The following is a 17849-nucleotide window of genomic DNA, read 5'->3' on the forward strand; positions in this document are numbered from 1 at the left end:
TAAGACATTTTTTCTTTAAAGAACATAAAAATTGAATTTTCTTTCTTCCTTTGTAGAAAAACAATCTTTATTTATACACTAAAATGTAGTAATAGTAATAATAATAATAATAATAATAATAATAATAATAAAAAAAAAAAAACATTTATAAATAAATTATTAAATAAATGTTCCATACAAGCAACTAAAGATGCTTAATAGGATGACATATTATTTCCCTAATATAGATTATTACAAATACATATAAAAAAAAACATAGCAAAGAATACATTTACATAAGTCAAGAGGGTCACTTAACTATTGCAGAGCTGCATTATCTTCGTTTTGGTGTTCCTTGCACAGCATGCTATGGCCACTATGGAGGAGGAGGGACCTGATGCATCATGGGAGGAGGAGGGGCCATTCATTGCACAGCCCCTTCATGGAGGTCTGACTCCTGCATTGCAATGAAATTATCTAGCAGCACTGGCCACAGACAGACCCTCTACAGACCGCACACCTGTCAACCCACTCTAATGATGCAGCTGGCACAGGCATCTCATATGCGGGCCTGCTGTCATGCCTAATAATAATACATTCATGGGCGGACAAGATGGGCAGCGGACACTGCCTTATTCTCCTGTGGTGGAGGGCGGGGATATGGGTCTGGGGGTGGGGAGGGTCCACTAGAGATAGCCCGGCCCAGCTTTGCATCCCACCCAGTCCAACAGTAGATGGTTCAGGCAGAAGAGGTCTGTGAGACGGGTGGAGGTGTGACATGGGTACACTGACAGCAATCAATCTGTGTGGTACCCAGCTGTCCGGATGGCGCCCTCAACCACCGTTGGCGCCAGGTGCAAGTGCTTCAGTTGCTCCGCCCTCCCTACGCTCCTGGGAAAGAATGGTTTATGTCATCTAAAACGGGATGTAGTTAGATTGCCGGGCCATCGGAATCCTGATAGTGGAAGACCGACCCAGGACTAAAGATAGGCGTCAAAATCCTGACGTCTGCCTTTAGCCCCATGCCAAAATACTGACATCCAGCATCCCGAACGAAGGTAAGCGGGGCTTCTTAGGTCTTAGCCGCAGGGGAGGGGGGGGTTAGGTTTAGGCAACCCCGGCGGGACTTACGGTTAGGCACCCCCCTGGGAGGGTTAGGGATAGGCTACAGCGAGAGGGAGTTAGGGTTAGGCACCACCGGGGGAGGTTAGGGATAGGCACCCCCCCGGGAGAGTTAGGTTTAGGGTGCGGGAAGGGGGGGGATAGGGTAAGGCACCACTGGGGGGGGGGGGTTAGGGTTAGGCACTAGGGGAGGAGGTTAGGGTTAGGCACCACTAAGGGAGGGTTAGAGGGGGGAAGGGTAGGGATAGCATACTTACCACCCCTGTCGGGTTCATCAGATAACGGGATGCCGCTGTCGAGATTTGAACCGTTGGTATTTCATACCGATTCCTCCAAGACACTGGACAGCTCAGATTTCTGGGAAAATTAGGTTTATCCTAGTTTTGAATCTGATTTTGGCACAACTCGGTTTGACTTGCTACCCCAAAATTTGGTTCATGTGGATTTCCCCCAGGCCAAACCATACATCTCTAAATAATAACCATAACATAAATGTATTATTTGCAATTTAAAGTATTATAAAATATTGCATGTTGAAACCATCAGAAAACAGTCTGAAAAAACACAAAGTGAAAAATAATGCCATTTTCATTCAACCCACTGGACCAAATAGATAAACTTTAATTAACATACTTCACTGTGACATATTACTATGCTAGGGAGACCTGTATGCACTTTTCTTTATTAGCTTGTTTATAATTTATGTCTACTTATCCCATGATGCAATTTTTTCATGAACACAATAAAAGTAACTACAGTGGCTGCATGTAACTCTGTGGCTAGAGTAACAATTACCCGTATCTTTAATGGAAAGCTGGAGATTTGCTAATTGGGACTTGATTCCTTGGGTCATCTTATTTTCGATTAATATTTTACATTCGTTTTCAAAGGCACAATGATCAGCTGAAAGTAATGTTTGTGGGAGGCCCAAATCAAAGGAAAGATTATCACATTGAAGAGGGAGAAGAGGTAATATTGTTATTTCTCTGTCCTATACTGTTTTAGAAGAATTTTGCTGCATTTAAGTTGTAATGATAATTTAATTATTTTTTTAGCCCCTTGTCATATATATTTGGAAATGTATTGTAGTTGCATGTAGTCATAGGCAGCCTTCAGTTCTACTGTTACTGTGGAACTACAAGCGCAGACCATACTAGGGGTCTATGTACTAAACCTTGGAGAGAGATAAAGTGGACAGAGATAAAGTACCAACTAATCAGCTCCTAACTGTGATTTTTCAAACAGCCTGTAAAGTGACAATTAGGAGCTGATTTATCTCTGTCCACTTTATCTCTCCCCAAGCCTTAGTACATAGACACCCTTGTCATCATTCATGCTGAGATTTGCAGTTCTGCAGCGACTGGAGAGCCACATATTGCATATTTCTGCTATTATTATTATCAGGGGTATATTTACTAAAATGCGGGGTTTTAGAGTGGAGATGTTGCCCATAGCAACCAATCAGATTCTAGCTATTATCTTCTAGAAGGCGCTAGATAAGTGTTAATTACAATGTGATTGGATGCTATGAGCAACATTTCCACTTCTAAAAACTCTCACTTTAGGGAATATACCCCTGAGGTGGGAACAAAGTAAAGAAAACAAAAAACTTTGCTCCTGGAACAAACCAAATTGCAATGCAAGGGGTGCAAATACATTTATTATTTTTCTGCATGCAGGGTAAATACTGACTGTTTTTGCATGTAGCCCCCAAATGCTGGAAAGCCATATTTGCCTTCTGTCCCGGAATATGTGGGAGACTCCCGAATTGCGGGCAGTCTCCCTGACCCCTGTATGCTTCCCTCCCACATCCTGCCCACTCCTAATGAAGTGGGCACTATGGGGGAAGGTAAATGGACTGAATCGTGGGTAAAAGAACAGGGCCAATATGACATGTTTCTTTGAAAATCACGTCATATTTGTCCTGTCTCTTCTCGATCAACTCGCGATTTGTGGCATACCCCAAGAGGGGGCGGTGTCTATTCACACATAGCTCCAGGCACCGCCCCCTCCTCCAGTCAGCTGTGCCCCTTCTCTGGGCTTCTCCCAGAGGAGAGAGTGCAAAATATAGGTAAGTATGTAGCAAGATTTATGTGTACACTGTAATTCAGATTTCTCTGCAAATTTTATATCTTCCCCACCTGCAGTGAAACATGGTTTTTGCCAAGTGCAGAGTTACTTGACCTTTTTGCTTTTGCTCCTAACTCCTAATCAGCCCCTATGTCTAAATCACTCTTCCATTTCACAGCCAGACCCTCTTGCACACCCAGAAGTGCCCCAAAATTCTGTCCCTTCTACCCTCTTGTCTTATTTTAATAACCTCACCATGAGAAATGGAGTCTTGTTTTTGCTCTGCTCCAGTAAACTACGTGCACCAGTGCTCCTACTCTGCACCACTCAAGAAACACCAACAGATTTCCTATTTATCTCTGAAAAATGTTATACGTGTGTTAGTAAATGTACTTTTAGCTGTGCTATTAATATCAGATTCTTCTAAACTGCATATGAAAATCTAATTTCATTCGGAACATTCTGTACATCTGACATACTGTATTAGAAGCTCTGTGCAAAGTGTTCCTTGAATGCATGCTATACTATAAGCTTCTCTGATCATACTGTAATGCATAAACCGTGACTTGTAATCTGAGTGTATTGTACTGTGTTACAGTTATTTTACCAGGTGCAAGGAGATATGTGTCTGAAGATAATTGAGAATGGAAAGCACAAGGACATTCACATTAAAGAAGGAGAGGTACAGATGATTTTACCAGGATTTAAAAACAAATTGCCATCTTTACAGGATAACGTCACCCAAAACTACAAGCTTAGTTTTGGGGGGGGGGTGAAAGAGTTAAAACCAAAAAATAAGAAAACATGCGCACTTTGGGCCTGATTCAGAGATGGAGGGAATTGCAGAGCGGCACACAAGCGGCTGTGCAAATCCGTCCATTTGAAATGCAAATCCAGAAGGAGGTTTCAGACACCTCCTTGCTGCATCTGCGTGATCCCAGTGCTGCTACCGAGGTCACAGCCTGCGGCCTCAAGCGGAAAAATCGCGACCATTGGTCGCGATTGTTGTCCCTTTGGCCAGACTGCGGTAGCTGAAGCTTACCGCAGCCTGACCTGGTCCTGGCAGCTTGTGAGGTCAGGAAGTCTACATGCACCCACGCAGGCACTGGCCCAGCCCCCCCTATTTCCGGGAACGCTGCCCAGGAACGCCACCGCTCCACCTACTTAATGCCGCAGCCTGTCAATCAGGCTGTGAGGCTCTGTGAGGAAACTTGCAGATGGAGGGCTGCATATGCGCAGTACACATCCTGTGCATTTGCAGTGCTCCCACCATCGGATATGTGCGCTACCCATCGGGTTAGCAGACATATCTTAATCAGCCCCCTTGCCAGTTCTGCAAGCCGGATCTGTCAGGTTTCCTGATATGTGTAACACAGGGCATATTTAGAATGGGTGCAGGGTGTGCTGGGTCCAGGGAGGGCCGCACCGCACACCTAGCACCCACATTATACTAACCTCTTCAGAGTCCTACATCGGCGCCGGTGTCAGCACTGTAAAAATGACTGGAAAATGGCCACCGCACCCATTTTCACGTTGTTTTGTGCATGCACAGTACAGGGGAAATGGCCGCCGCAGCCATTTCCCCGGTGACCTGCGTATGCGTTATAGACTCTGGACACACTCTAGTGCCCAGAGTCTATCACTGCGGTGCAGTGCTCAGTGCGCTGCCAGCCGCCGGACTGAGAGGAGGGGGCCCATGACAGAGACTGCACACGGGCCCCCTCCTCTCATGAAATGCCCATGGTGTAACGGTCCTGTGGCAATCTTAGTAGAACATGTTCCAACACAATTTGACTCTGGTGTCAGCTGAACGTACAGTATTACCGTTTCCCTGTTTTTGTACTACACAAGCTTGGGAACAGATGTAAAAGAGTTGTATGCATTTCAATCGCATCCCACTTGCAACTGAAAGAGCACAACTGGGCTGTAATGGTGCATTCTCATGTGGCAGAGTTCAGAGAGGGCTTAGCAACAGAATTACGGGCTATGCAGACTTACAGTAGATGCATAAATATGCCTGTTTTCAGACGCATTGTTTGCACCAAGTATAAGCTGTGCAGGTAGGCACTGTGATGATAACTACTATCAAACTAAGATTATGGATAAGAGGAGAGCTCCCTGCAAAATGTGTACAACTCTGCATACCGGCGAATATACACATTTAGTTTTGTGTGCGCAATGTGGGAGCAATTACAGATGATTTGTGTTCATCTCCGCATCAGGCCATACTTTCCTGGGTGACTCATACATTTTCAGGGACTCTCAGAAGAATAAGGGACCCCCTGAAAGAGTAGGTGACCCACTTCCTATTGCAATGTGCAGGCCAGGGGGTGCAGTTATGCAATTCTTAAATAATTGCATAATCTTGGTCCCCAGACCCTTTTCAGGGACCCACAATTCATGGCATTACTGTATGTTACAAGGGAATGTGGCCTAATGTTGATAAGCACCCAGCCCCGCGCCCTCAGTGATCAGCTGCATCTGCCCTCTGGGCACTATCCTAGAGGAAATTCATTAAAAGTCAGCAAATATGGATCAGGCCCATTGCCTATAAAAAACTTTGTGTATGGAAAGGCTTTGGTGGCTGAACCATAAATGTACAGTCTCCACACTTCATAAAAAATTCAGTAAGCAACACCTGATGAGAGGGAGACAGGGTTGGACTGGCCCACAGGGGTACAGGGGAAATCCCTGGTGGGCCCCACTGCCTGTGGTGTCCCCCTTCCCCCTCTAGGTGTCAGTTGCTACTTTATTAGACAGTCAGTTATCTGGCAGAGCAGGACCACTGATCAACATGGGGGCTTGGTTCCCTTCTATAGAAACTACCCAAGATTTGCCTAATGATTAGCCAAGCATCTGTTGTGACTGGCCACTTCCCCTCTGTTAGACGACCACAAGCCGTAAACATGTGCCCAGACCACTGATTCCCCCGGTGAGCCCTTCATGTGCCAGTCCAACACTGGAAGGAGATACAAGTTGAAATCAGGCAGTAGCTGCCACCCTTTATTTCCTATCCAAACAGACACAAAATAGGCCCATGACATCACAAAATGTCAAATGTGCATCATAAATAAAAACTTAGGACTCCATTTATCAGCAAGGTATACAGTTACAGCACTGTTTTTCTGTCGCACTATTTTGTTTACTGACTGCCATAAAAATTGGAACCTGTTTTTAACAATGAGCGGTATTGTGAATAGAAGTTCAAGAGGTTTTACATACTATAAACCTATATAAGGACCTGAGTCTGTTCCATCAGCTTATATCAAATTCCAAACGTTCACAAAATACTGTATATTAAAAAGGAACATTAGAGGGGGAGAGAGAAGGCAGCCAGATAATGGGGGAGGTCTCAAGTCTAAAAAGATAACTCAAAATTATAATTAAAACCATCTGGTAATCCAAAGCACTTCCCTTGTAGTTAGAAGTTTAGCCAAATTACCTCCTCTCTGTAAACTGAGGTTTTTAATAGCTGTAAATGTAAATGCTGTGAGTTCTTACAACGCCTAACAAATCCAAAATGTTCTCAGATCTTGTCTTTCAAATAACTTGTGGTTTGTCCAACATACTGTTTAATACAAAGACAATAATAAGTAAATTATATAGAGCTGAGTTCGTTTAATAAATGTAATATAGTCAATTACAGACCTATAAAAGTGGCGCACTTGGAGGGGTCCCCTCCCACTGATGAGCCAAATTTTGTTTTCAGAGATGAGACAGCTGTGTTTCCATCTCAACACACAAACCACGACTGCGACCGATCAGCAGAGCTCTCTGAATACAGAATGTCAGGGGAGCTGCGGAGTTACTGTGCATGCTCAGCCACAGCTGCTCCCTCTCAGCCCTCACATTATGCGGTGATATGCCCTCCGGTCTCCTCCTCTCAGCCACAGGTATGTGATTGTGTGTGTGTATTAGGGGTGAGCGGGTTCGGATTTCTGAAATCCGAACCCTCCCGAGCCCCCCCGATCCAAGGCCGGTCCGAGTCAGGCTCGACTTTTCCCACCTGATTCGGATCTGAAATCGAGGCAAAACGTCATCATCCCGCCTTCCGGGTATCGCGGGTTTTGGATCCTATATAAGGTACCCACGTCGGCGCCATTTTCTCACTCAGCTGTGGACAGTGAAGAGGGAGGGTGGGAGTTAGGGCTGGCTGGGCTGTGTAGTGTAGTGTAGTGTTGTAGTGTAGTGTAGTGTAGTAGTGCAGTGTAGTGTTGTGCTGTGCTGCGCTGTGCTGCTGTTGTCCATAGAGGCTGTGTCCACTACTTCAAAGTCCATAGGGGCTGGCTGGACTGTGTTGTGCAGTCAGTTGTCCATAGGGGCTGTGTCCACTCCAAAGTCCTGTGCAGTGTCCCAGTCCTAAAGGGGTGCTGTAATATTGTCCACGGGGTGCTCTGTCCATCAGGGATGCTCCCCCCAAGTGCTAAAAAAAAAAAAAAAATTCTGTGTTTGTGACTTGTGTGCACTGTGGCTGCACGTGCATCAACAAAGGAGCAGCGCCAAGCGTGCGCCTGTGTCCCATAAGTAAAAGTCCGGCTGGCTTGTCCGTTAAAGGGTGCTGTAACCCCCAAAGAGCACTCCAAACAAAATAAAAAAATATATTTTTTTGTGTTTGTGAATTGTGTGCGCAGTAGCCGCACGTGCATCAACAAAGTAGTGCCAAGCATGCGCCTGTGTCCCATAAGTAAAAGGCCGGTTGGCTTGTCCGTTAAAGGGTGCTGTAACCCCCAAAGGGCACTCCAAACAAAATAAAAAATATATTTTTTTGTTTGTGAATTGTGTGCGCAGTAGCCGCACGTGCATCAACAAAGTAGTGCCAAGCGTGCGCCTGTGTCCCATAAATAAAGGGCCGGCTGGATTGACCGCTAAAGGGTGCTGTAACCCCCAAAGTACACTCCAAATAAAATAAAAAAATATTTTCTGTGTTTGTGAATTGTGTGCGTAGTAGCCGCACGTGCATCAACAAAGTAGTGCCAAGGGTGCGCCTGTGTCATAAGTAAAGGGCCAGCTGGCTTGTCCATTAAAGGGTGCTGTAACCCCCAAAGTACACTCCAAATCAAATAAAAAAATATTTTCTGTGTTTGTGAATTGTGTGCGCGGTAGCCGCACGTGCATCAACAAAGTAGTGCCAAGCGTGCGCCTGTGTCATAAGTAAAGGGCCGGCTGGCTTGTCCGTTAAAGGGTGCTGTAACCCCAAAAGTACACTCCAAACAAATTAAAAAAATATTTTCTGTGTTTGTGAACTGTGTGTGCGTAGTAGCCGCACGTGCATCAACAAAGTAGTGCCAAGCGTGCGCCTGTGTCCCATAAATAAAGGGCCGGCTGGATTGACCGCTAAAGGGTGTTGTAACCCCCAAAGTACACTCCAAACAAAATAAAAAAATATTTTCTGTGTTTGTGAATTGTGTGCGTAGTAGCCGCACGTGCATCAATAAAGTAGTGCCAAGCGTGCGCCTGTGTCATAATTAAAGGGCCGGCTGGCTTGTCCGTTAAAGGGTGCTGTAACCCCCAAAGTACACTCCAAACAAAATAAAAAAATATTTTCTATGTTTGTGAATTGTGTGCGCAGTAGCCGCACGTGCATCAACAAAGTAGTGCCAAGCGTGCACCTGTGTCCCATAAATAAAGGGCCGGCTGGATTGACCGCTAAAGGGTGCTGTACCCCCAAAGTACACTCCAAACAAAATAAAAAAAAATTTTCTGTGTTTGTGAATTGTGTGCACTGTGGCTGCACGTGCATCAACAAAGGAGCAGCGCCAAGGGTGCGCCTGTGTCCCTTAAGTAAAGGGCCGGCTGGCTCATTTCTTAAAGGGTGGTGTAACCCACAAAGTGCACTAGTCTCCAACAAAAATAAAAAATTATTTTCTGTGTTTGTGTGCGCCTTAGCCGCACGTAAATATCAATATAACATAAATGGAGGACCAAACTTTCTCCGATAAAAATAAAATAGGGAAAGATCAAGAACCACTTCCTCCTAGTGCTGAAGCTGCTGCCACTAGTCATGACATAGACGATAACATGCCATCAACGTCGTCTGCCAAGGTCGATGCCCAATGTCATAGTAGAGGGCACATACAATCCCAAATGACAAAGTTCAGGAAAATGACCTTGACAAAAACATTTAAATCATCTGAAGAGAAACGTAAACTTGCCAATATGCCATTTACGACACGGAGTGGCAAGGAATGGCTAAGGTCTTTCCCTATGTTCATGACTAGTGGTTCAGCTTCACATGACGATGGAAGCCCTCCTCCCACTAAAAAAATCAAACGAGTTAAGCTGGCAAAAGCACAGCGAAGAACTGTGCGTTCTAAGAAGATATCACAAATCCCCAAGGAGAGTCCAGGTGTGGTGGTGGTTGCGATGCCTGACCTTCCCAGCACTGGACGGTAAGAAGTGGCTCTTTCCACACATTTGCACACCCCCTGCAAGTGCTGAAAGGAGCACCCATAGCCCACTTGCTGATATGCAAATTGAAGATGTCACTGTTGAAGTACAACAGGATGAGGATGCTGGTGTAGCTGGCGCTGAGGAGGAAGTTGGCGAGGAGGATTCTGATGGTGATGTGGTTTGTTTAAATCAGGCTCTGGGGGAGACAGTTGTTGTCCGTGGGATGAAAAAGCCCATCACGGTCATGCCTGGGCAGAAGACCAAACATTCCACCTCTTTGGTCTGGCAATATTCCTATCCAAATCCGGACAACAACTGTCTTGCCATATATATCATATGTAAAGGTGGAATAAGTAGGGGTAGGGACGTTAACCACCTAGGAACATCCTCCCTTATACGGCACCTGCAGCGCGTTCATAAAAAGTTACTGTCAAGTTCAGAAACTTTGGCTAAGACTGTAAGCAGTCCAGGGACACCTAAATCCCGTTGTCCTGTTGTATCCAAGCGCCTGCAAACCACACCTCCTCCTCGTCAATTTCCTCCTTAGTCAGGATCGGAAGTAATCCTGCAGGCCATGTCACTGGCATGACTGACTCTCCTATCCGGGATTCCTCCGGAGGATCCTGCATTGCTACGCCTCCTGCTGCCGGTGCTGCTGTTGCTGCTGCTGGGAGTCATTCATCATCCCAGAGAGGAAGTAGGAACACCACTACTTTTACTAAACAATTGACCCTCCAACAGTCCTTAGCAAGGAGGATGAAGTACGACAGCAGTCATCCTGAAGCAAAACGTATAACTGAGGCCTTGACTGCTATTTTGGTGTTAGGCGTGTGTCCGGTATCCGCCATTAGTGCAGTGGGATTTAGACAATTGATGGAGGTAGTGTGTCCCCGGTTCCAAATCCCGTCTAGATTCCACTTCACTAGGCAGGCGATACCGAGACTGTACAGAAACGTCAGAAAAAGTGTCCTCAGTGTCCTGAAAAATGCCGTTGTACCCAATGTCCACTTAACCACGGACATGTGGACAAGTGGAACAGGGCAGACTAAGGACTATATGACTGTGACAGCCCACTGGGTAGATGTATCACCTTACGCAGCAACAGCAGCAGCATCACCAGTAGCAGCATCTCAGAAACGCCAGCTCGTTCCAAGGCAGGCTACGCTGTGTATCACCGGTTTCAGTAAGAGGCACACCGCCAACAACCTCTTAGAGAAACTGAGGGAAATCATCGCCCAGTGGCTTACCCCACTTAGACTCTCCTGGGGATTTGTGATATCTGACAACGCCACCAATATTGTGCGGGCATTACATCTGGGCAAATTCCAGCACGTCCCATGTTTTGCTCACACAATAAACTTGGTTCAGAATTTTCTGAAAAGCGACAGGGGCGTGCAGGAGACGCTTTGGGTGGCCCAAAAAATTTCTGGCCACTTTCACCATTCAGCGACTGCGTGCCGAAGACTGGAGCGCCAGCAAACACTCTTGAAGCTGCCCCGCCATCACCAGAAGCAAGAGGTTGTGACGCGGTGGAACACAACCCTCTATATGCTTCAGAGGATGGAGGAACAGCAAAAGGCCATTCAAGCCTATACATCCACCTATGACATAGGCAAAGGAGGGGGTATGCACCTGACTCAAGCGCAATGGAGAATGATTTCTGTGTTGTGCAAGGTTCTCCAGCCCTTCGAACTTGCCACACGTGAAGTCAGTTCAGACACTGCCAGCTTGAGTCAGGTCATTCCCCTCATCAGGCTTTTGCAGAAGCAGCTGGAGAAAGTGAAGGAGGAGCTAAGATGGAGCGATTCTGCTCGGCTTGTGGGACTTGTGGATGAAGCCCTTCATTCGCTTTGCCAGGATTCCAGGGTGGTCAATCTGTTGAAATCAGACCACTACATTTTGGCCACCGTGCTCGATCCTAAGTTTAAAGCCTATGTGGTGTCTCTCTTTCCGGCTGACACAAGCCTGCAGAGGTGCAAAGACCTGCTGGTGAACACACTGTCAGCTGAAGCAGAGCGTGACACGTCAACAGCTCCTTCTTCATTTTCTCCCGCAACTGGGGCTGCCAGGAAAAAACTTAGGTATCCTAAGCAACCCGCTGGTGGTGATGCAGGGCAGGCAGGACCAAGTTTGGACATCTGGTCCGGACTGAAGGACCTGGCAACAATTTCTGACATGTCTACTGTCACTGCATATGATACTGTCACCATTGACAGAATGGTGGAGGATTACATCGGTGATAGCATCCAAGTAGGCATGTCAGACAGTCCATACCTGTACTGGCAGGAAAAAGAGGCAATTTGGAGGCCCCTGTACAAACTGGCTCTATTTTACCTGAGTTGCCCCCCCTCCAGTGTGTACTCCGAAAGAGTGTTTAGTGCAGCCGGGAACTTTGTCAGCGAAAGGCGTAGGAGGTTGCTTCCACAAAATGTGGAGAAGATGATGTTCATAAAAATTAATTATCAACTCTTCCAGGGAGACCAGCCTCCAGAACGTACAGAGGGACCTGTGGTGGTGGATTCCAGTGGGGACGAGTTAATACTCTGTGAGGATGAGGATGTACACAACACTGAAGAGGGTGAGGAATCGGTGGATGAGGAGGATAAGGACGACATCTTACCTCCGTAGAGCCAGTTTGTGCAAGGACAGATTAATTGCCAGCTTGTTTTGTGGGGGCCCAAACGAACCAATCATTTCAGCCACAGTTGTGTGGCAGACCCTGGCGCTGAATTGATTGGTTTGTTAAAGTGTGTATGTCATGTTTATACAACATATTCCCAAGGACAATTCCATCTTGCACTTCTTTTTTTTCTTTGCATTATGTACTGTTTGGGGCCTAGTTGTTTAAACTGCCATCCTGTCTGCCACTGCAGTGCCACTCCTAGATGGGCCACGTGTTTGTGCCGCCCACTCGTGTCGCTTAGCATAGCCTTTTAGACATAAAAACACTATTGTGAGGTGTTCAGAATAGACTGGAAATGAGTGGAAATTAAGGTTATTGAGGTTAATAATAGCATAGGAGCAGAAAAACCAACACATTCTGTGATTTTAGCTGTTTTTATTCTTTTTTTAAAACAAAAACAGATCCAAAACACAAAACCCAGAACCCAAAACACGGAAGGGTGGTTTTGGCAAAACCAATCCAGATCCAAAACACGAAGAAAGATCCAGATCCAAAACCAAAACACAAAACACGAAAAGTGGCCGGTGCACACCCCTAGTGTGTATGTATGATTGTATGTACAGTATGTATGCGTGTGTGTGTGTATGCATGATTGTATGTACAGTATGTGTGTGTACTGTGTTATTTATGTGGGTGCAATGTATATGTGTGTGGCATGCTATGTATGTGCAATATACATATACAGTCAGGTCCATAAATATTGGGACATTGACAGAATTTTCATATTTTGGCCTCTATTCACCACCACAATGGCTTTGAAATGAAACAAACAAGATGTGCTTTAACTGCAGACTTTCAGATTTAATTTGAGGGTAATTACATCCAAATCAGGTGAACGGTGTAGGAATTACAACGGTTTCTATATGTGCCTCCCACTTTTTAAGGGGCCAAAAGTAATGGGACAAACTAAACAATCCTAAATCTAACTTTCACTTTTTAATACTTTGTTGCAAATCCTTTGCAGGCAATTACAGCCTGAAGTCTGGAATGCATAGACATCACCAGACGTTGGGTTTCATCCCTGGTGATGCTCTGCCAGGCCTCTACTGCAAATGTCTTCAGTTCCTGCTTGTTCTTGGGGCATTTTCCCTTCAGTTTTGTCTTCGTCAAGTGAAATGCATGCTCAGTCGGATTCAGGTCAGGTGATTGACTTGGCTATTGCATAACATTCCACTTTTTATCCTTAAAAAACTCTTTAGTTGCTTTTGCAGTATGCTTCGGGTCATTGTCCATCTGCACTGTGAAGCGCCGTCCAATGAGTTCTGAAGTATTTGACTGAATATGAGCATATAATATTGCCCAAAATACTTCAGAATTCATTCTGCTGCTTTTGTCAGCAGTCACATCATCAATAAATACAAGGGAACCAGTGCCATTTGCAGCCATACATGCCCACGCCATGACACTACCACCACCATGCTTCACTGATGAGGTGGTATGTTTTGGATCATGAGCAGTTCCTTTCCTTCTCCATACTCTTCTCTTCCCATCACTGTGGTACAAGTTGATCTTTGTCTCATCTGTCCATAGGATGTTGTTCCAGAATTGTAATGGCTTTTTTAGATGTTGTTTGGCAAACTCTAATCTGGTCTTTCTGATTTTGTGGCTCACCAATGGTTTACATCTTGTGGTGAACCCTCTATATTCACTCTTGTGAAGTCTTCTCTTGATTGTTGACTTTGACACATATACTCCTACCTCCTGGAGAGTGTTCTTGATTTGGCCAACTGTTGTGAAGGGGTTTTTCTTCACCAGGGAAATAACTCTGCTGTCAACCACCACAGTTGTTTTCCGTGGTCTTCCTGGTCTTTTGGTGTTGCTGAGCTCTCCAGTGCTTTCTCTCTTTTTAAGAATGTTCCAAACAGTTGATTTGGCCACACCTAATGTTTTTGCTATCTCTCTGATGGGTTTGTTTTGATTTTTCAGCCTAATGATGGCTTGCTTCACTGATAGTGACAGCTCTTTGGATCTCATATTGAGAGACGACAGCAACTGATTCCAAATGCAAATGTTACACCTAGATTCAAGTCCAGACCTTTTACCTGCTTAATTGATAATGAAATAATGAGGGAATAGCCCACACCTGTCCATGAAATAGCTTTTGAGTTGATAGTCCCATTACTTTTGGCCCCTTAAAAAGTGGGAGGCACATATAGAAACCGTTGTAATTCCTACACCGTTCACCTGATTTGGATGTAATTACACTCAAATTAAATCTGAAAGTCTGCAGTTAAATCACATCTTGTTTGTTTCATTTCAAAGCCATTGTGGTGGTGAATAGAGGTCAAAATATGAAAATTCTGTCAATGTCCCAATATTTATGGACCTGACTGTATATATATATGATACTATATGATACTGGGGGAGATGCACTAAGCCTTGGAGAGTGATAAAGTACTAATCAATCAGCTCCTGTCATTTTCAAACACAGCCTGTAACATGGCAGTTATATGCTGATTGAGATATATAATTTATATATATATATATATATATATACTGTGTATATATATATATATATATGTAGAAACTAGAGATGAGCGAGTACGGTTCTTCGAGAACTAGACCCACCCGAACATAGGGGATCTGAATAGGATCCGAGTCCAGCTGAGGTTTTCCTGCGTAACTCGGAATCCAAAACGAGGCAAAACATCATCATCCCGCTGTCGGACTCTCGTGGATTTTGGATTCAATAAAGGTCCCAGTGATCGGTGCCATTTTCACTCTGGCTGTGGAGAGTATACAGAACAGACGTGCTCTGTTCTTCTATGTTTTTCAAGGGTGCAGTGTTGTAGTTGCTCAAGGGTGCAGTGTTGTCGGGCTGGGGCTGCAGTACATAAAGTGAGGGGTGCTGCTGTGTCACTGTTGTCCTGTCAATCAAGGGGCTATGGCTGCAGTCCATAAAGGGGTGCTGTGTCATCCAAGGGTGCTCTGTCATTCCAGGGGTGCTCTTCCCCAGTGTAAAAAAATAAAAGTTAAAAATAATAATTATCATTCCACAAGAAAAAAAAAAATATATGTATTTTTTTGTGTGTGTGCTAGCTATGCTATTATTGTTCGGTGACACTGCCGGCCAGACCGCAGTTTATCATCCACGTATTTGTGACTCTGCAGGTGGTCCATCTGCACTCTGCACAGGTGCTTTATTGTCCATAAAGGGGTGCTGTGTTGTTCATCAAAGGGCTGCTGCCTTGTCCAGAGGTGCTCTTCCCCAGTGTAAAAAAATAAAAGGTCAATAAAATTTGCATTCCACAAAAAATATGTATATTTTTTTTCTTTCAGTTTTTTTTTTTTGTGTGCTAGCTACGCTGTTATTGTTCGGTGACACTGCCAGCCAGACCGCAGTTTATCATCTGCGTATTGTGACACTATAAGTCGTAGCGCAGTGTGTAATTCTTATTCATAAAATATCTTGTGACACTGTAAGTGGTAGCGCAGTGTGTTATTCTTCTCTTATTCATAAAATATCTTGTGACACTGTAAGTGGTAGTGCAGTGTGTTATTCTTTTCTTATTCATAAAAATATTGTGACACTATAGGTCATTGATACCGCAGTGTAATATTTAAAATTGGTACAAATTGTTGTGTGTGCTATACCCCACTTCATTCGTGTTTGTTGATATGGAGAACGATCAGTTGAGAGGAGAGCAGAAATCACATACTAGTGCTGGAGCTGCTGCCAGTGCCACCAGTCATGATGATACTAGTCCGTCAACATCATCTACTAAAGCCAATGCCCAAAGGCATTCAGGACTTAAGACAGGGCATCTAAAATCAAAGAACCAATCTTTTACAGTGCTAAAGAAAAAAACATCAAAGGGAAAGTTAGCTGCAGAAAGACATAAAATTGGCAATATGCCTTTCACCACACAAAGTGGCAAGGAAAGGCCTTGGCCTTTATTTATGACTGGTGGTTCTGTCTCTTATGTTGATGTATGCCCTTCTCCCTACAGATATTGCAAAAAAATGTAAATCGTTAAGGCACAGAAACCAACTGTGTGCTCAGAAATGTCACAAATCTATGAGGAGAGTCTAAGTGTGTTGGCGGGTGCCATGTGTGAGTCTGACCTTTTCAATACTGTACTCAGAAGAGGAGCCTCCTTCCACCATTTGTGGATCTTCTTCAAATGTGGGGATGAGTAGCACGAGTCAACATGCTGACATAGAAATTGAGGATGTTTCTGTGGAAGTGCACCAGAATGAGGAGGATATTTGAGCAGCCGACGCTAATAAGGATGTGGATGATGAGGATGCTGATGATGAGGATGTTATTGATAAGGATGTTGTTTGTGTAAATCAGGCCCCAGTGGAAACAGTTGTTGCCCATGATAAGGAAAAGCCAATTGTCATGCCTGAGCATAAAACAAAACAATCAACTTCTTATGTGTGGAATCATTTATACCCAAATCTGGACAACAATTGTCAAGCCATCAGTACCCGTTGTCATGCCAGAGTAAGTAGAGGTAGGGACCCTAACCATCTAGGAACCTACTCCCTGTTACATCATCTACAGCGCATCCATCAAAACAAAAGTGTTTGCAAAATTTTGAAACTTTGGCTAAAGAAGTAACAACAAGCAGTCCAGCGTCAGCTAGCTCCCTTCTCTCTGCTAGATCCAAGCACCTGGCATCTTCACCACCAACACCTTCATCAATAATATCCTCAATCAAGATCGGAAGTAGTTCTGCATCCAATTTGATAAGGCTAACTCAGTCCTCCCCTATCCTGGATTCCTCAGAAGAATCCTTGAGTGCTACCTCTGCTGATGCTGCTGCTGTGAGTGGATCCCAACAGGGGACCAGGAAGACTACTATTAGAAGTTCTAAAAAACAATTGACTATTAAACAATAGTTTCATACTGTATTTATTTCAACTAAAATCACAGATATGTACTGTATACTTGCAAAAAACTCTTATGATATTTTTCAACCTTGATTTGTAGATACCAACCTGGTTTGGCCATGTTTAGTCAGATGCAACTCAAACACCAAATGGAAGGGCTATTTTGTGATGGTATCTGGAAATATTCTCACTCCTCCCCTCCCAGCCTTCCCATCCATAATCACATAAGCACAATGATAAGAGATGTTTGGTATCAGACTTTAAAAATCCCTGTGTGACCTTCCTCTTCAGAGTTTCCATTTTGTGTGCTGCCCCTTTAATTTAAAAAGAAAATGCTGGACCACCACAACAGCTTAACTGGGGCAAGGACTGATGTGAAGGAGTCAAATATTCTTTAAAATGACTCCCCACCTTCCTCTCTCATAAATTTGCTTTGGAATCCAAAACGTAAATTAAATTTACTATGAATCAATCCTTCCTTTTCCTGCCTTCAACTACATGCATACTCCATCTCCCTCAGGCCTCTTGATTAATGAAAACATATGTTTCCTTATGTGCCATGTTGGAAGTTGAACTGCTACATGTTTGTGCAGCCCACTGCTGCCACTTAGCTTAGTCAGCCAGCTAACTTGGTGCAAATTATGGGCCTAAACTGGATGAAAACAATATTGTGAGCTGTGAGGTGGTCAAAATTGACTGGAAACTAGTGGAAAATAATGTTATTGAGGTTAATAATACTGTAGGACCAAAAACAGGCACAATTTAT

General features: G+C 44.4%; 1 protein-coding gene across 1 annotated transcript in view; it reads left to right on the top strand.

Moving 5' to 3' along the window:
* Window positions 1-17849, top strand: part of HAAO (3-hydroxyanthranilate 3,4-dioxygenase) — a 65139-nt gene that overhangs the window by 4845 nt on the left and 42445 nt on the right. The window contains exons 2-3 of the mRNA XM_088477525.1: window positions 1992-2070; window positions 3770-3853. Coding sequence (XP_088333651.1) covers window positions 1992-2070; window positions 3770-3853 — 163 coding nt within the window. The remainder of the gene's footprint in view (window positions 1-1991; window positions 2071-3769; window positions 3854-17849) is intronic.

This window comes from Taudactylus pleione, unplaced genomic scaffold (assembly GCF_031769625.1).
Source record: "Taudactylus pleione unplaced genomic scaffold, aTauple2 ptg000201l, whole genome shotgun sequence".
NCBI lineage: Eukaryota > Metazoa > Chordata > Amphibia > Anura > Myobatrachidae > Taudactylus > Taudactylus pleione.